The 19,154-nt window shown below is 41.7% G+C and overlaps 1 protein-coding gene across 4 annotated transcripts in view; it reads right to left on the reverse strand.

The window, feature by feature from the left end:
- PKIG (cAMP-dependent protein kinase inhibitor gamma) overlaps nucleotides 1-15,544 on the reverse strand; it is a 96,941-nt gene extending 81,397 nt beyond the window's left edge. The window contains exon 1 of one of the 4 annotated variants that reach the window (XM_032838538.1): nucleotides 15,102-15,199. Coding sequence is in view for 1 of the 4 variants with exons in the window: in XM_032838535.1 (XP_032694426.1) it covers nucleotides 15,102-15,524 (423 nt within the window). In the remaining 3 variants the exon portion in view is untranslated. Of the gene's footprint in view, nucleotides 1-15,101 lie in introns of all 4 variants that reach the window. The other 3 variants (XM_032838536.1, XM_032838537.1, XM_032838535.1) reach the window with 3 other exon arrangements.
- Between the last annotated feature and the right edge of the window lie 3,610 nt (nucleotides 15,545-19,154).

Consider the following 19,154-nt stretch of genomic DNA (forward strand, 5'->3'; position numbering starts at 1 on the left):
AGCCTAGAAGACTAGCTTCCACTAACAAGGAATTTGAAGGCAGCGTTATGGAAGATGGCTATGTCATAATAGAAGAAAGGGACATTGATGCATCCATTCTTTTCATGAACAGAAAGTGGGGGCCCACTATGTTAGGATATAGAAAGGCCCAATGAAGGACTCCTGTCCTTAACAAGTTAAGAGATTAGTAGCAAATACAACACAAATGCAAAAATAATTACAGAGGAGGGCTATTTATGAGAAATGCTATAAAAAGCAAAGTTCAAACAAAGTTCAAACAAAGCCACATCAGGACATATTCCATTATGCTGAACTTTCTGGGACAGTCCAAACTTTTTGGTGTACTGAACATTAAACATTACCTACAATCAGTGAGTGGCCCACAAGAAGAAATGGAGCTAAGTCCAAAAGCAGCATTAGGGCTGGAATGTCCACCATGCCCTCTTCTATGGTATTCTAATCATTTCCAGACTAAAATCCGGGCCTCTCAATGAAAAGGGCAGGATTCCTGTGAACCGCGGAGATCAAAACATACTGGAGAAGACTTATCTGTAAAGAAGCTCACCAGAGCACCAACTATAACACTAAAAAGTGACCAACAATGTAAATGCCCAATAATAGGGTTTGGTCTCGTTTCAATTCATGCACACTAATCCCTACAAAACAATTTAAAAAAGAAAACAGACACTCTTCCCTGATGGGATCAGAACTAATCATGGTAAAATTCATTAAAAAAACAAAAACAGAAACCGCCACTTAAAGAGAGGAATCATTAAAAAATGTATGTTCCTTCGCCTAATACTTGATAAGGGGCCAAGGCTTTTTCTTTTCTTTTTGAAGGTTTTTTCTTTGAAAATAAGTTCTAGTTCTAGGAATTAAAGTTCCTGCATGAACCATACCCACGGGGAAGTAGTGTGAAGGCCAAATCCTACCTTTTGATGAACTGTTTTCCTCTACCTCTTCAGAGGTCTCTTGTACCTCTCTCTAATTTCACCAGAACTTTCTTTTCGTCCTTTACCTTTATCAGGTCTTTTAGACATACTAAACTTATTTTTCACAAAAACAGTGTCTTTTTTTCCCTTTATGTTCTCAAATCTCATTAGCCAACATAATACTCAGTTATTCTGCAATTACAAGATCAAGAAAAACCAGCACGAACAGACCTGGGATCAAAGCCAGCTGACTCTTACTGGTCATCACCACCATCACCACCATCACCACCATCACCACCACCACCATCACCACCACCACCACCACCATCACCATCACCAATAACAACACCAATACCACCAACAACACCAATACCACCACCACCACCACCACCACCACCACCACCACCACCAGCATCACCACTACCACAACCACCACCATCACCACAACCACCACCAATACCACCACCATCACCACCACCACCACCACCAATACCAACACCACCATCACCAACATCATCATATTATTGCAACAAATACTTAACAGTTGTTTACTACGTGCCAGGCACTGTTCTAAGCACTCTGCATACACTGAATCCTTATTTACCCCTCACAGTCTAGGTACCACTGTGACCACTGCTTCACAAATAAGGAGACTGAGGCACACTGAAGCTAAGAAAGTTACCTAAGTCACACAACTAGTAAACGGCAGAGTGGGAATTCAAACATAGGCAGTCTAGTTCCAATTTGGTGACTTGAATCCCTACACTCAAACTCCCTAAACCCACACAGGTAAGAGCTGCAGTGTGCTGGTGCTGTGGAGCGGCGCTGTCCAACGGAAGTTTCTGCTATGATGGGAATGTTCTGGACCTGAGCTGTGCAACACAGTAATCGCTAGTCACACGTGACTCTTGAGAGAAACTGAATTTTTAATGTAATTTAAATTAACTAAAATTTAAACAGCCACATTTGCCTAGTGGCTATTGTATCGGACAGCATAGTACAGAGTTGTTTACTGGCCAAGAACATTCAAAGGACCATGGGAATTAAACACTACATTCTATAGTGAAAAAGTGAAGAGGATCTGTTAATTTAGCATCTGTTACATGGAGATGAAGAATCTTCTATTGTTTATTAACTGACATGAAAAGATACTCAAGATGCTGTTAAATGGAAAACATGAATTATAACACATGCAGAATATGATCTCATTATTTGATTAAAAAGTCATAAATAGACAGTAAACATATACAAAACTGGTTTCTGGGATGCCTGGGTGTATCGGTGGGTGAAGCGGCTGCCTTGGGCTCAGGTCATGATCTCAGGATCCATGCATCAGGCTCCGTGCTCAGTGGGGAGCCTGCTTCTCCCTCTCCTTTCGCCCCCTCCCTGCTCCTGAGCACACATGCGCACTCTCTCTCTTGTACTCGCTCTCACTCTCAAATAAATAAATAAAATCTTAAAAACAACAACAACAACTGTGGTTTCCTCCAAATGAAAGGTATAGTGGAGATTGCTGGCTGCCTTCTTTGATAGGCACTGCACATTGCAAGGCCAACAGCCATTTCCCTTTCTTCCACAGCAACAAAATCCCTAGGTGGCTGGAAACAGTCATGTATCCAGCTGAGAAACTACATTCACCAGCACCCCCCGCCTGTAAGAAAGGACAATTAAGATGCAAACTGAATGTGCTGGTTGGGACTTCCAGTACTTTAACGCACGTCCTTTTGGCTTCTCCTTTCCTACTTCTTCCTGCTTTGAGGAAGGACTGTTTGGTTAGAGCCAGAAACCCACTGGTGATCACAAGGTGACCATGAGAATGACCACCACATGATACAGATGGTGAAGCTGAAAGAAAGAGAGGTATAGACGGCCTGATGGCACTGTGGAACCGCCATGCCAGCAGCAGACTGCCTACTCTGGACTAATGTGTTTTTTTTTGTTTTTTTTTTTAATTTATTTATTTGACAGAGAGCACAAGTAGGCAGAGAGGCACGCAGAGAGAGAGGAGGAAGCAGGCTCCCTGCTGAGCAGAGAGCCCGATGCGGGGCTCGATCCCAGAACCCTGGGATCATGACCTGAGCCGAAGGCAGCGGCTTTAACCCACTGAGCCACCCAGGCACCCCTGGACTAATGTTTTTTGAAAGAAAAATAATTTATCTCATTTAAAGCGCTGTTAGCAGCAGCCAACAATAACTGCTAACTAACCATTCTCAGAGGCCATTCCTCATGCTCACAGAGAAACATCCTAATAGCAACACAGTTCTGTTCCTGACTGACCTAAAGATAATTCCATGCCCCTCGTAAATAACTTAAGAACCAAGCCTAAGCCCAAAGGCATTGCATTGCCCTGGTGACAGGACTTGGTTTAAGAATGGGCCCATGAGCCAATGTAGGCCTGTGAGATTCTAGGATTAGTATTCTGGGACCTTCTGAGAAAAAGTCTCTCAGGAGAACAGAGGAAGAAATCTTTCAATTCCTTTGGTGGGTTCATACATGGACCCATGGGGCCCAGAACTGCCACAGCTATTTTGCTGCTGGTCTAAGGATGGAGCCAATGACCTGAGGAGGGCACAGCCAAGACAATCGCAGCGAAAGAACCCTGGCAATGGGTTAAGTTCATGCTGAAGTCTGTCCTTCTCTGGAACAAATACAACTTATGTGAGCCAAAAAATATCCATACCCTGAAAAGATCATCTTAGAGGCAATAGAATAGGTACTTAGAGTTATTCAAATACTGTGAGAAGGTCAGGTCTTCCCCAGGGGCCTGCCAAGTTAGCCACTGGGGTCTTCAAAATATTTCTGCGCCTTTTCCATAACAGGCCTAATAAAGAAGTTATTATATGGTAAGTTTTTGCTCTTCTACAGGCTTTTGCAAAAAAGGTACTAAATAAATGCTCCTGTTTCAAAGGCCTCATAATAAGGGCAACAGTTAACATTTATTTGTCAATTACTTACTACTTGCCAGGCTTTGTGCTGGGCGGTTTATCTCATGCAGTCCTCAGGAGACAAGGAACTCTTGTTCTATCCATTTACAAATGAGGAAATGCTGAAGCTCAGAAAGGCTAAGTAACTTGTGTAGCAAAGTAGAAAGTGCCTAGGCCAGGATTTGAAGTCACGTCCAAAGGATTCCAAGGCCTCCTCACCATGACTTTGTACTGCTGCCTCAGGATACATAAAAGCACATCTAGGATTTCCCCAAGACTGTACTATTTTAAAATATGCTGTTCTCTAGGGGTGCCTGGTTGGGTCAGTTGGTAGAGTACACGACTCTTGATCTTGGGGTTGTGAGTTCAAGGCCCATGTTGGGTGAAAAGATTACTTTTAAAAAATCTTTAAGAAAATTAAAAAAAAAAAAAAAAGGATGCTGTTCTCTTGATCCTGTGAGTATACTATACTCATCAAACCAATTTTTTGGTTTGGAAAATATGGCCATATGGACCACATGTAATATGCAGAGATCATTAAGAACCACTAAATGTGAAACCCTGCACACACAAAAAAGCAATATAATCACATATGTTTAACTGATGTTGAAAGTAGGATGAGACCACCAACTTTTCTCTGTTTTAAGTTTCCTTTTGGTGATTCGCAGAAGCACACATTAAGTAGGTTTGCGGACATCGGAATGGCAGAATTGAAGATAACTCATACTTATTAAGCCCCTTCTAGTGGCCAGGTTTTATGTAATGGTTAATTCTCAAAGGATCTCATAAGACATTTCACTGATAAGGGAACCAAGACTCAAAGATTTTGCCTGATCTGCCTGAAACCCAAGTTGTTGTTCTTCCCACTATATAACTGCATTCCTATAAGCACTAGCATTTCCCAAATGTTGACTAGGAGAGAACAGTGACTCTGAAGCCACAAGAAACCTACGCCATTTTATTGGCTTCTCCCTGGAAATATTATTTTAATTAAGTTTCAGTGACTTTCAATCATGGTATCTTTAGCTGTAATAGATTATCCATAAGAAAATAGCCCAAGTTGAAAAGATCTAATGCATCAAGTTTTAAGCAAGGATATAGGTATATAGGTTTATACAGATAAACAGACTTAAGATAATACATATAGTATTTCTTTTTTTAGGCAGCAAAATACAAACAGAAAGCAGTAAAATGCTAAGCTTCGGTACAAATATTCAAAAAGTACACTGGCCACAGACAATCCCTCAAACAAAACAAAATAAAACACACCCACCTGAGGGGCACCTGGGTGCTGTAGTCGGTTATGCATCTAACTCTTGGTTTCAGCTCAGGTCATGATCTCAGGTCTGTGAGACTGAGCCCCATATGGGGCTAAGCACTCAGCACAGAATCTCTTAAGATTCTCTCTCCCTCTCCCTTTGCTCCCCCATGTGTGCTCTCTCTTTCTCTCCCTCTCTCTCTTAAAGATTTCATTAGAGAGAGAGAGTAAACAGGGTCTGTCTCTCTCTATTAAATAAATTTTTTAAAAACCTACCCAAATTGGCCTCATATACAACTAATGTTATCATATTGTTTATGAAAACTTAGGAGTTATATTTTTAAATGACACGTGTATGATACTCTCATTTTCCAAGCAGCTGGGGTGCCTGGGTAGCTCAGTTGGTTAAGCATCTGCCTTTAGCTCAGGTCATGATCACGGGGTCCTGGGTTCCAGCCCGCATTGGGCTCCCTGCTCAGTGGGGAGTCTGTTTCTCCCTCTCCCCGCTGGCTTGTGCTCTTTCTCTCTCTCTCTCTCTCTCTCTCTCTCATACACAAATAAATAAAATTAAAAAACAAAACAAAACAAAATACCTCATCTTCCAAGCAGCTGAAATCCCCAAACAGAGAAAGAGCACAGAAGAAGTCTTTATTATTACTTTGATAAAAATAAAAATTAAAAACAAAAAATGGCTTTAGGTGCAATATATTTTGCTCCATTTTTTGTACAAAAGTTGATCACTTGCCTACCTCCCCAAATTCTACCACTTTCAGAGTCATCCCCACTAGGTGCCAGTTCCTCTCTAATATCTTGTAGCCATTAGTTGTCCCCAGCCAAAGGAGAGTGCTCATCATTTTTGCAATTAGAAGGGCGTGTCAGCAGTCCATATAGAAGCAAAGGCAGCAGCTGAAAAAATGAAACCAAGTAGGCTTATCCATTTTACATTGTGAGACATATTTTGGAAATAACAGACACACAGATCGACAGAAGAGAATAGAGAGCCCAGAAATAAACCCATACATATATCAATTAATTTGTGACAAGGAGCTAAGAATATACAATGAGGAAAAGGATGGTTTCTTTAATAAACGATGTTGGGAAAACTGGGCAGCCACAGAGAAAAGAATAAAACTCGACCACTTAAACCATACACAAGGATCAATTCAAAATGGAATAAAGATTTGAACATAAGACCTAAAACCAGAAAACTCCTAAAACATAGGTGAGCTCCTTAGCATTGGTCTTTGGCAATGATTTTTTTTAGATGTGACACCAAAAACAAAGGGAACAAAAGCAAAAATAAACATGGGGGACTATATCAAACTAAAAAGCTTCTACACAGCAAAGGAAACCATCAACAAAACTAAAAGGCAACCTACAGAATAGGAGAAAGTATTTGCAAATCATATATCTGATAAAGGGTTAATATCCAAAATACACAAATAACTCACACAATTGAATAGGAAACAAATGCAAACAATCCAATTAAAAGTAGGCAGAGGATCTGAATGGACTTTTTTCCAAGAAGACATTTACAAATGGCCAAAAGCTACCTGAAAATGTACTGAGCATCACTAATCACCACGGAAATGCAAATCAAAACCACAATGAGGTATCACCTCATACCTACTGGGAGGGCTTTTCTCAAGAATACAACAGATATAAGTCCTGGCAAAAATAAGGAGAAAAGGAAACCCTTTACACTGTTGGTGGGAATGTAAATTGGTACAGCCACTATGGAAACACTATGGAAGTTTCTCAAAAAATTAAAAATAGAACTACCATATGATCCAGGAATTCCACTTTTGAGTGCTGATCTGAAGGAAATGAAATCTCTATTTTGAAAAGATATCTGCACCTTCCATTTTCACTGCAGCATTATTTTCAATACCCAAGACATGGAAACAACCTAAGTGTCCACTGACAGAAGACTAGATAAAGAAGGGGCACCTGGGGGGCTTAGCCGGTTAAGCATCTGCCTTCTGCTCAGGTCATGATCTTGAAGTCCTGGGAATCTGCTTTTCCCTCTCCCTCAGCTCCTCCCCATGTTCGTGCTCTCCTGCTCAGTCATTCCCTCACTCTCTCAAATAAACAAATAAAATCTTAAAAAAAAAAAAAGGAATAAAGAAAATGTGGTGCATATACACAATGCAGTATTATTTAGCCTCAAAAAAGAAAAAAATGCTGTCATTTGCAACAACAAAGATGGACCTTGAGGGCATAATGATAAGTGAAACAAGCCAGAGAAAAACAAATACCACATGATCTCATACCTGAAAGTTGCTAAGAGACTAAATCTTAAAAATTCTCATCACAAGAAAAACAAAACAAAAATCTTGTAACTGTGTATCGATGGACGCTCACTAAATTTACTGTGGAAATCATTTCACATATTAATCAAATCATTATGTTGCTTTCCTAGAATGAGTACAACGATACACATCAATTCTATCTCAACAATAACAAAAGAATCCTTGTAATATAGCTTTAAGCATTTCTGGAATAAGGAGAGATTAAAAATAGACGAAGTAAAATGGGCTCATTATTTTAAAAGGAAGATAATAACAGCTAGTATTTAGCGAGTGGTTCTCATAGGAAGGCTGTGCTAAGTGCTTTTACTACTTACTGTGCTCAGTGCTTTAACTACACATTCAATCTTTATAACAATTCCATTTAGCGGGTACTATTATTAAGGAACTCACTCAGCATTCACATTTATTCAGAATATTTCCAGGATCCGGTAAATGCATGAAATTTATTTCTGCCACTTAGGGCTGATTCGGAGCAACTTACTCTCTGAACCTCAGTCTCCACAGCTTTAAGATGTTAGCTGTATACTCTAGTCCAACATCTGCATTTCCTAATCCCGTATTACACTGTCACTAAATATCCCATCTGCCCATGTCCTAAGCCAATTCCAGTCAAAGTCCGAATAGTATTAGGGCTATCTTTGTTACCATGATGTACATGGGAGATCTGGCTGCCTTACCCCACCCGCATGCCTCAGAAGCCAGTCAAAGGGCTTGTCAGTTTCTCCACCTGCCCAGTCCTGATGTCTTCACCCTTTCTAACCAACTCATGTGGCTGAGGCTTCAGCATGACTTTTTTTTTTTTAAGATTTTAGCTTTAAGGGGTATCTACCCCAACATGGGGCTCGAACTTACAACCTGTTTAAGAGTCCCGAGCTCCACTGACTGAGACAGCAGGTTCCCCCTCCAGCACGACTTTTAAGGATGCCAGGGCTGAATGGAAGCAACTACATTACCCTCAATGGTAGAGGAGAATATATTAAAAAAAAAAAAAAAAAAATCCCTGAAGAGTTCACATTTCTTCAGCTTGAATACTAGAGGATAGGTCACTGGGGTAATGTAATTTTGGTGAACTGGCAGTCACCCAAAAAAACCTTCAGAGGAAATTCTAAAATCAATCAATATACTGTACTATTTCATAAGCAGTATGCTGGAACATAATTGAATCCTTGACTGAGAAACTTGCCATGTCTCAGGGCGGTCATCTGAACACTCAAACAATGTGGTTTTGACCAAGACCTCAATAGGAAATACATTCTATACCATGGCTCAGACATACCTAAAAAGAGCTGAAACAAAAATTTTACAAACCAAAGGTTACTCTTACTATATAAGATGCACTCTGAATTTTTTGTTGTTGTTCTTTCTAGTCTGGTTTTTCATTAAAAAAAAAGAAATGCTGGAACGTCTCCCCCCAAATAATTCTTTACAATACTAATGTGTAACAATGTGTGGTTTAAAAGCCACTGGTATAGGCAGTCTTTCCACCGCACCGTGTAGTTTTGCCGCAGCCTTTCCACCGCACCGTGTAGTTTTGCCAACATGTGACACCAACCTAGGAATGCAATGTTGTAAGCAACCACTACTGGACACAGCATATGGGCTCTATTTGTTAACAAAATGCATTAAGCTGAATTATTAATTGAGGGATTCTTCTCCACCTATCAAAGCAGCGAATATGGGACAGTGTGCAAAACATTCCTCTAATAAGGAGACAGTGGGATTTACCAGAGTGTATGACTTGGCATCAGAAAACCTAGATTCATTTTCCAACCCCTAAAGAAATAATAGATCAGGACAATGACCATTAATAGACGCTAAAACCATTCTGTAAAAGACTGATGAGAGACGTATAATGGGTGGACCATGCTAACAATACCTGAACCCCCGATCAATCTTAAAATCACACCCAATGAGAAAACTAGACTTTATTGCCTGCTGATGAGATACACAGCACCACCTATAAAGTTTAACAGCCACAAAAATAAAGGGAAGGGAGGACACAGTAAAGGGATGCAATCAGGCAAATCCAGAACGTGAGAAGTTGTACAGGACAAATAACCTGTTTTTTTCAACAAATAATAGGCAAGGAGGAAAACAAAAAGAGGAGAAATTGCTATAAATTAAAAGACTTAAGAGACAACCAACCAGATGTAATAGGTGGACCCTGTTAGGATCCAAATTTCAATAAGCCAGTTGTAAAAAGACATTTATGAGATAGTTGAGGAAACTGACTACCAAATAAATATTATTTTTTAGGAATTACTACTGTTCATTTTTCATGTGTGATAGTGATGTTGTAACGATAGAGAAAAAAGGAGGGAAGGAAAAGTCCTTTCTCTCTTAGAGGCATATTGAGGCATTTACATATAAAATGACATATCGGCTAAGATTTGCCTTAAAATAATTGGTGCAAAAAAAATCCAAGGGAGGGAGCGGGTGAGCATTATAGATGAAATAAAACTAACCATATGCTAAGAACTACTGGGTATGAGTATATTGGTATTTATTAACTATTCTTTGTTCTTTGGTAAATGTTTAAAATTTTCCATAGTAAGAAACTATAGGAGTGCCTGGGTAGCTCAGTGGGTTGGGTCTCTGCCTTTAGCTCAGGTCATGATCTCAGGGTCCTGGGATCCAGCCAGCATAGGGCTCTCTGCTTAGCAGGGAGCCTGCTTCCCCCTCTCTCTCTGCCTGCCTCTCTGCCTACTTGTGATCTCTCTGTGTCAAATAAATAAATAAAATCTTAAAAAAGAAAGAAAGAAAGAAAGAAACTATAATATATAAAGAAAAGAAAACCTGGATTCAAACTCCAGGGTTTAGTAGATGTAGGATAGGACTTTGGAGGTCTCTTGAATCCTTTGATCTTCAATTTTGTCATCTGAAAATGGTATGATAATCCTTGCCTCACACAGTTGTTAGGAAGAAAGAAATGAGATCATGGGTTCACTTCTTTTGAAAATCCAGCCCTTACTGATGACAGTTTTGTCAGAGTAGAAATAGGTAACTGGCTGAGTCTGTTAGAATTTTCCAGAATTTTTGTTTTGTTCTATCTCCTTAATATGACAGTGTTTGCTGAACACTGGCCCTTTTCTCCCCAAAGGAGAGTCAAAACTTATTAGCAATATATCGAAGTTCTCTAACAAGTTGTTTTCATTTCTTGTTTACTTCCCCAATTATTCATACTTCCTCTGCTAAAGGTAGAAAATAAATTTACAGGAGACTGTGTCGTTGAGATAAAACAGAACATAATTAGAAATCAATGTAATCTACACGGCACTTTGTTTAAAATATTCCAGGTGCTTTTAGGAGAGTAGATATATATCTTTCAGCACCAATGCTTCATCTTAAATAAAAGGAAATAAGCAGAGGTCCAAGCCTAAGTAACACAAAGGGAAACTTGGCACTATCTGGCTTCAGCCTGCAGAATGGGTTGGAGAGAATCAGGGTGATCTTTCTATAACCCAGTTCCGATTAAGTCATTTCCCTTCCTTTCAATGGCTTCCCTCTGCTTTCAGGAAAATGTCCAAATTCCTAAACAAAGGCTCAGGTGCCTCTCCAGCCTGACATCCTCCCTTTTGCCTTTAGTCTAAGCCCCTCCAAGACTGATGACCCTTCTTACCACTGGCACGGTCAGTCTTCCACTCTCCTCTCCTATACCTTCTAGTTAATTCTCCTGAAATGTCTCTCAAATCTGCCCTCTCCATTCCATTCCTGCTTCCACTGTCCACGATCAAGGACCCCCCCCCCTTTTTTTTTTGCCTTTACTACCCCATCTCCCCAAACAGGACATATCCTTATTGCTTTTTCTGATTATAAAAGCAATTCATGCTCATAAAAAAAGAAAAATAAGGCAATAAGGAAAGGAATAAAAGTCTTCCCATGATCTCCTGACACAGATATACAGAACTTCTCTTTCTAGGACACTCCTGTTTAAAGCACCATTACTGACAACAGCCAAAAGATAGAAAAAAACCCAAGTGCCCATCTGTGGAATGGATAAACAAAATGTTTATACATACAATATATATACAACATGTATATATACCTACAATAAAATATTATTCAGCCTTAAAAAGGGACAAAATCTGACACAGGCTACAACACAGATGAACTTTGAGAACATTATGCTAAGTGAAATAAGTCAGTTCCAAAAAACATATTGTATGATCCCATTATATAAAGTATCTAGAGTAGTCAAATTCATAGAAACAGAAAGTGGAAGGATGGCTGTCAGGGCTTGGGGGACAGGGCGGTAAATGAGAAATTCGATGGATACAGAGTTTCAGTTTTACAAGAAGAAAGAATTCTGGAGATCTGTTGTACAACAATGAGAATATCCTTAACAGTACTGAACTGTACACTTAAAAATGTTTAAGATGGTAAATTTTATGTTACGGGTATTTTACCACAATAAAAAATTTAAAAAATTTTTTTTAAAGAACTAACCTTTCTACATATTTTTCCTATAAATGTGTATGTATACATTTAAAAAAAAAACAAAAATGAGAACACACTGTACCATAATGAGCTTTTCACATCAAACCATAAGATGCAGACATCTTTCTCATGTATATAGCTCCCACCTCACTCTTTTTTAATGGCTGATAGTATATATCATATGACTGCACCATAATTTAACCAGTCTGTCTGCAGCTTTTCATATAATAATAACATCACAGTCAACATCTTGCATATTTTCTCATGTCTTATGATAGACATTTTTTTTGTTTTTGTTTTTTTTTAAATGTGCCCTGTTTCTGGTATCAACACCCTGAGTTTCCCAAACAAAAATACCTCCTCCTTAACCAAACACCCATCTGTATCCAGTGTCCTCCCCTCACGCCACTCTGTTCTCTGTGTAGCTAGTATGGGCACATTTATTTGAAAGTCTGTTCCCAGGTATTTATTTTTCATGTTGTTATTCCCATGTCTCCCACAGTTACATTCTGTGACTATTACTATTACTATTCTATAAAGCTATTGCTTTTTGTCTAGGTTCTACTTGCTTGTTTACTTAACCTCATTATACCTAATTATTTTTAACTGAATTCTCTTGAATCTTCTCACCAGATCATAGGTAGACAATATATTGTCCACACAGTGATTAAGAGTAAAAGCTCTGGGCTCAAGGAGGCAGACCGGGATTCAAATCCTATATGACCTGGAGTAAGCATTTTTTTTTTCAAGATTTCATTTATTTATTTAATTGACAGAGAGACAGCAAGAGAGGGAACACAAGCAGGGGAAGTGGGAGAGGGAGAAGCAGGCTTCCCGCTGAGCAGGGAGCCTGATGTGGGGCTCAATCCTCCTGGGCTCCTGACCTGAGCCAAAGGCAGACGCTTAATGATTGAGCCACCCAGACGCCCTTGGAGTAAACATTTTACACCTCAATTTTCTCACCCATAGACTGGGAATCCTTTTAGAGGTTATCTCACAGGACTGTTGTCAAGATCATATTATTAAAGGAGACAAGTACACGAAAAGCGCTTAACACATATTAGTTCAATAAGTGTCTACTATCTGACGATAATGAAAATATAACTTTCCCTCCACACTTACTTACACCTTCTATTTATTTTTTGTTGTTGGATTACACGGATGCACTCCTTGTCGGCAACTGCCTTGTTTCTGGAGAAGCCGTCAGGCTCCTCGTAAAGGATCTGTGCTGTGGACATCACCCACTCTTTCCTCCTCAGGAAAGGACTGCCATCGTTTTGCCCCTTTCATCTGGATTTTCTCAGCCTTTCCTCTCACCATTGGCTCTTTGCCATCAGCCTTTAAATCTGCTCACGTCTCTCTCGTGCTTAAGACTCCACCTTATTCCCGTCGCTCTCCAGCCTTGTCGCTCTCCAGCCTTCTCGCTCTCCCTTCACAGTCTAACTCCTGCGAGCTGCCTACACTTTGTCTTTACTTTCTCACATCCCACTCTCTCCTCATCCCACTGATATATTACACTGAACCTTTGGGAGCTGCCGATATTCTAGATTCCACCCCCACCACTTCACCAAATCTGCTCAATTAGGTCCCCAGTGACCTCCATATTCATTTACCTGAAAGACACATTTTAATGTTTAACTTCTTTTACTTGAAACCTAAGCAGCATCCAGCAAAATTAACCTCTTCCTTCGGCCTTCCTCACTGCATCCTCCTAGTTTTCCTTCTACTTCTCTAGTCATTCCTTCTGAGTATAATCTTAAGTGAATTCTTCTTCCAATTCCAAGAGTGTGCAACACAGTGGCCTTGAATGATCTAGGCCTTTCTTTTTTTCTTCTTCTTTTCTCTTTTTTAAAATTTCTTCCAATATTAAGTTCCAGCTGTACCAGATTCATATCTGTACCCCACGAATGTACCTTGGAACGTGTTTGGAATGCACGCCATGAGGGCAAGGATCTGAGTCCTTACTGCTCCCACAATGCCTGGCACATAGCAGGCGCTCAGTAAATAAATAAATATTTTAAGAAATATTTTTTTTGAATCACCATAAATGAATGGCTGCGGTGTGAAAAACAGATTGGAGGCATGAAGACCACGAGAGAACAACAACAACAAAACCCCCTGGAACCCTAATCTTTCAAAACCATACCTCTGATCAAACACATGCAACATACACACACTGCCTGCCTAAAATCCTCTGATGTCTCCCCAATGCCCCCAAGCTAAAATCCAAACTCTTCAAAACTTACAAGGAGATACAAGGAAAGTCTTTCAGAAGGGGCACCTACTTCTCTCTGAAACATAGTCTAGCCAGACCACTTCAGCTTCTTGGAATCAGTCTCTACCCAGCCTATGAAATCCTTGCCAAGGCCCAATAAGCCCGCACTCTATCCCTTGGGCTTTGCACATAAGGCTCTCTCTGCCTAGAACATTGTGCATTTCACCAGCCTCACCTGGCCAATACACTGCCAGCCTTCATGTCTCATTTTAGAGTCTCCCTTTGACCCCCCTCCCTAGCTTCAACCCCTGAAATCTAGGTAAAATGCCTTCTCTAAGCGTTCGGTCCCCTGTAAGTCCAAAACCATGGCTCAAATCGCAATGAATTCTTATTTCTACTGTAAAACTAGAGCTCCCTGAGGACAAGATACCTCACTCACTTTACCCCTGGCAATCACCCCAGGCCCTACCAAACAATAAATACATGCTCAGTGATGGACTTCCTTGTAGTAGTTGTCATGATAAAAGCTCCAAGATACGGAGGACTTACCTGCAAAGGTTTTAAATATAATTTGCCTTATAAGGCAACCATTATCATGCCCATTTAGCAGATGGGAAAACTGATGCACAATGAAGTCAATCCTCTCTGGTCCCAGAAGAGTCGCACGGACACACATTTTCTGCGGTTTTGAGTTATTCCCCGAGCCCCAAACAAGGGGGGGGGGGGCTTTCTTTCTTTCTTTTTTTTTTTTTTATTTTTTTTTATTTTTTTTTTTTAAAGAAACTTTCTGTTAAAGCCATGCAATGGGCCCAAAATAAGCAAACAGCCTAAAGCGCACACCAAGCCAGTGCCAAGCGGGGTTAAAGAGCAGGAGAGGGCGCCGCCCGGGCGCGGCGGAGGGGATAAAGCTCTGGCCGCAGCCTCCCTCCCGGGGGTCCCCCGCGCCCGAGCCCCGGCCTGCGGCGACGGGTCGACGCCGGGGCGGCGCGTTTGGGTCGCGACTGCCCGCTCGGCCCTGCTCACCTGCAGTTCCGCCGCCTCGCCGAGCCCGGGCCGCCGGCCCGCAGCGCCTCCGCCGGGCTGCTTGGCGCCCGCAGCGCGCAGCGGAGTGCGTTGCCTTGGCGACCGGAGCTGCCGAACTCCCGCGGCGGGCGCTACGGCGGCTCGGAAGGGACCGGGAGAGTTCGCGTCCCGTTCCGCGGCCTCCGAGCGGCGGCGGAAGGGAAAAGGAGGGGGCAGTTGGGGTCCTGAGCCGCGAGGGACCAAGGTGGGGTTTGGCAGCCTGGATCTTGGCCCCAGGAGAAGGGGAAAGGAAAGGAATGCTGAGGGAAACGGGGACAGCAGGGCGGGGGGTGGGGTGGGGACTTGTACCTCGGAGCCTGCCTTTGCCTCAGTTTCTCTCTCTGTAACCAGATACGGAACCGTTCGAGAAGAGATCAGGGCCATAGGCAGAACCTTGCTAGCCTGGGACTATTTAAAGTCGAGAAAACTGATGTGGGAGGAGTGACAGATGCATTTCCCTTTAATCTCAGACGGGGTCGTGTGGCAAAGAATGAATAAACTTGTTTCTTGGGGCTCAAGGTGAGAATTAGATCATCAGATCTCATTTCAATATGGCAAGTATACTTTAGCTCCTGACCAGCAATTATACCTCTTGAAATAATCCTGCAGATATACTGGAAGGTGAGCACAAAGGCTATCCATTGCTCCCATACAATGAATGACTACAGCAGGAATTAAGAGAGACCGAAGGAAGTAGGTACAGATGTGGCTATAGTTTCGGTAAAGACCCATCTTCAAGCTACGCTTACATGAGTGGTCTGACTAGTCTTTGCTTCTACTTCTACTTCTACTTTGCTTCTACTCTTACTTCCAACCTTACCCAACCCTGCCCCCAGTGTGTTTTCCACCTTGCAGCCCAAATGTCCTTTTTTAAAATACGAGCCTGATCATGTCCTTACTCTGCTCAAAACCTTTCAACACTTATCCCTGTGTCACATTCAGAATAAAATCCAGAGTAGTAACCACGTTCAGCTTCATCTGTCATCATTCTCCCTCTTGTTCATGCTCCAGCCACACACTGGCCTTGTTTTTAGGTAAAGCATGTGTTTAAATAGACACACACACACACACACACACAATACACAGGCCCGAAATGGTGTCATTTAGAATTCCCAAACGGTGCTCAATACGTAATCTAATTGCAGTTTCAACCTCCCCCAGAGATATAGTCTTAACCAGTCAGCCAGGAATTTTTCAATCCTCACGGAAGGGTCTGCCACCTGCGGCTTCTCCATCCCCCAAAGAAGGACAAGTTAATCTGCATAAGACAACAGGCTTGCCGGTTAGAAAGTGGCCTTGCCTAGAACAATCCTTTTCTTTTACTAATGACGTTCTCGCTCTCACTCTCCTTCCATAAAAGTTTCCATGTCATTTAACTCCTTGGGAGTGCCTCTCTACTTGCTAGATGGGTGCTCCTGGATTGATGAATCTCTTAATAAAGCCAATTAGATCTTCAGATGTACTTTGGTTGAATTTTGTTACTTACTACGTGCTTCTGTTTCATGGCTTTTCCCCTTGCTGTTCCGTGTTAGGACCACTCTTCCCCCAGACAATGCTGCAGCTTGCTTTCCCATTTCTTTAGTATCTCTGTTCAAGTATCAGATCTTCAAACACACCTGCCCTGACTACTCTGTTTAAGCAGGGCCCCACCAACTCTGTGTTCTCCTCACCTCTTTGCCTATTTTTCTTCACAGCTCTTGTCAGTATCTGACATATTTGTTTATTACTTGTCTTTTTTCATTGCATTGGAAGCTCTTCTAAGGGCAGGCATTTTGTTTTGTTCCTGTGGAGGCCGAGAAAATTAAGGCCATCCCACCTCAGGTTTAGCTGATGTGGGAAATAGAGGCTGAAGAAAATCATTCAAATTCCTTACCTGACAAGCCCTTGAAACAGACAGAGTGGCTCTCCCCTGGGGACTTAACTGCCCTCACCTTGAGGTTTTGCTAAGGACAGTCCTAGCCTGACTGACCCCCTACCCCGACAGGTCCCACCAGGATCCTGTAAGTCTACTTTAACAATTCCTTTATCTCTAAACCTCCAAGGAATCATTCCCAAGTATATGGCCCACTGATATGCATCTAAAGGGTCTCACGAGAGGATTTTTATTATTGGTAATAAATAATCTTTCTCCCCAAAATAGCTAGCCCCTCAAGGTCCTGGAGACCTTGCTTCTGAAAGTCCTTAGAGATTTACATCATCCATAATCCCCTTTGTCCTCACTCACCGAGGAGTCCACCCCTACTCTGCCTTTAAAAACTCTGGCTGTAATCTGGTTCGGGGTCCAAGTCCACTACTCCGCTGTGCGGGGTATACTTGGGCCCAAGCTTAAGCTTGTCAAATAAACCCTCGTTTGATTGCCTCAGTGCTTGTCTCCTCGGTGGTCTCTCAGACGCGAAAACTTGGGCATAACAGTTCCCTGCTGCTTTCTCATCACTGGGAACTGCCTGGCACATAGTAAGAGCGTGATAAATATTTATTGAATAAATGAAAAAAGTTAAGTGAAAAAAAGCAATCATGCACCACTATGTGGTTAGAATGCTACCACATGTAAAAAGGGAATGACATAATACATATAAGACTGGCATAGGCAATATGAACTTTGGAAAGAGATCTGGGAGATGAGATGGTAAGATAAAACATTTTCACTGTATGTTCTTTAATGCAGTAGTTCTAAAAACCACATACATGTATTATCCTTTCAAACAATATATATGAATGTAACAAATCAGAATATGCCACTTTAGCATAAAGATTATTTTGAGCTGAAATCATTTGCAAAGTAGACACAGAAAAGTTCTCGCCCTCACTCCTATAAATTCCTATATATGAAGGTGTAGCTCCTGTCCTCTTCACCAGGAAAAGCAGAATTTAATCACAGGAGATAACCAACTTTAGACTTTTATCAGTGAGAGGAATTACATAACAATCCAGAGTAGTACTAAAACAATCCTTATCTCCCATTAGTTTCCCGGGTGTATTTACCTTCCCACAGTCCACTTCCCTAACACCCTAAACTCCTTTTCATTGTCTTATCACTTCTCTACAAATTTAAAATTTATCATCCTTTGTCAGAAAGGTATAAAAGCCTCCAGGCCTACTCATCCCCATCTCTGAAGCTAGAGGGTAGAGGGAAAATTTCCCTCTTAGAGGGAAAAATACAACCGAATTTTGACAATCAACATGCGAAGATAGGAGGGGCTGCCTTGGTTTACAGTAAGCCTCACACCCTAGAGGAAATATGGTTCCTGCATGATGTGGGAAGTTGGAGGTGATCCACTTTCCCCACTTTTGTCACCTAGGAGAGGAACACTCAACAATTTAGGGTCAGAAACACCGAGAGATGGACAGAGTCCCACTGACAGAATGGTGCAGACCAGAAAATGAAACTTTTTTTTTTTTAAAGATTTTATTTATTTATTTGACAGACAGAAATCACAAGTAGACAGAGAGGCAGAGAGAGAGAGGAGGAAGCAGGCTTCCCGCTGAGCAGAGAGCCCGATGCGGGGCTCTATCCCAGGACCCTGAGATCATGACCTGAGCTGAAGGCAGAGGCTTTAACCCACTGAGGCACCCAGGCGCCCCATGAAACTTTTTTTTAAGATTTTATTTAGTTATTTGACACACAGAGATCACAAGTGGGCAGAGAGGCAGGCAGAGAGGGGGAAGGGAAGCAGGCTCCCTGCCGAGCAGAGCGCCAGGTGTGGGGCTTGATCCCAGGACCCTGGGATCATGACCTGAACCAAGAGCAGAGGCTTTAACCGTCTGAGCCACCCAGGCACCCCCAGAAAATGAAACTTCTGCTGCCAGCTAGACCTAATATTCCTCACTGAACGTAAACAGTGCTCACAGAATATAAACAAGTATCAGGTAAGGCCAGTCTGTTGGAACAAGGCAAGGACAAGGCCACTGTGGAACCACAAATAATAACATCCTCCTCATCTAACATGAGAGTGTCCTGCTTCCTTCTCAATCTTAACTCTGGCCTCACTTCAATCCTCCCAGCTCCTGGGTAAA

This window comes from Lontra canadensis, unplaced genomic scaffold (assembly GCF_010015895.1).
Source record: "Lontra canadensis isolate GAN:19392208 unplaced genomic scaffold, GSC_riverotter_1.0 scaffold105, whole genome shotgun sequence".
Lineage (NCBI taxonomy): Eukaryota > Metazoa > Chordata > Mammalia > Carnivora > Mustelidae > Lontra > Lontra canadensis.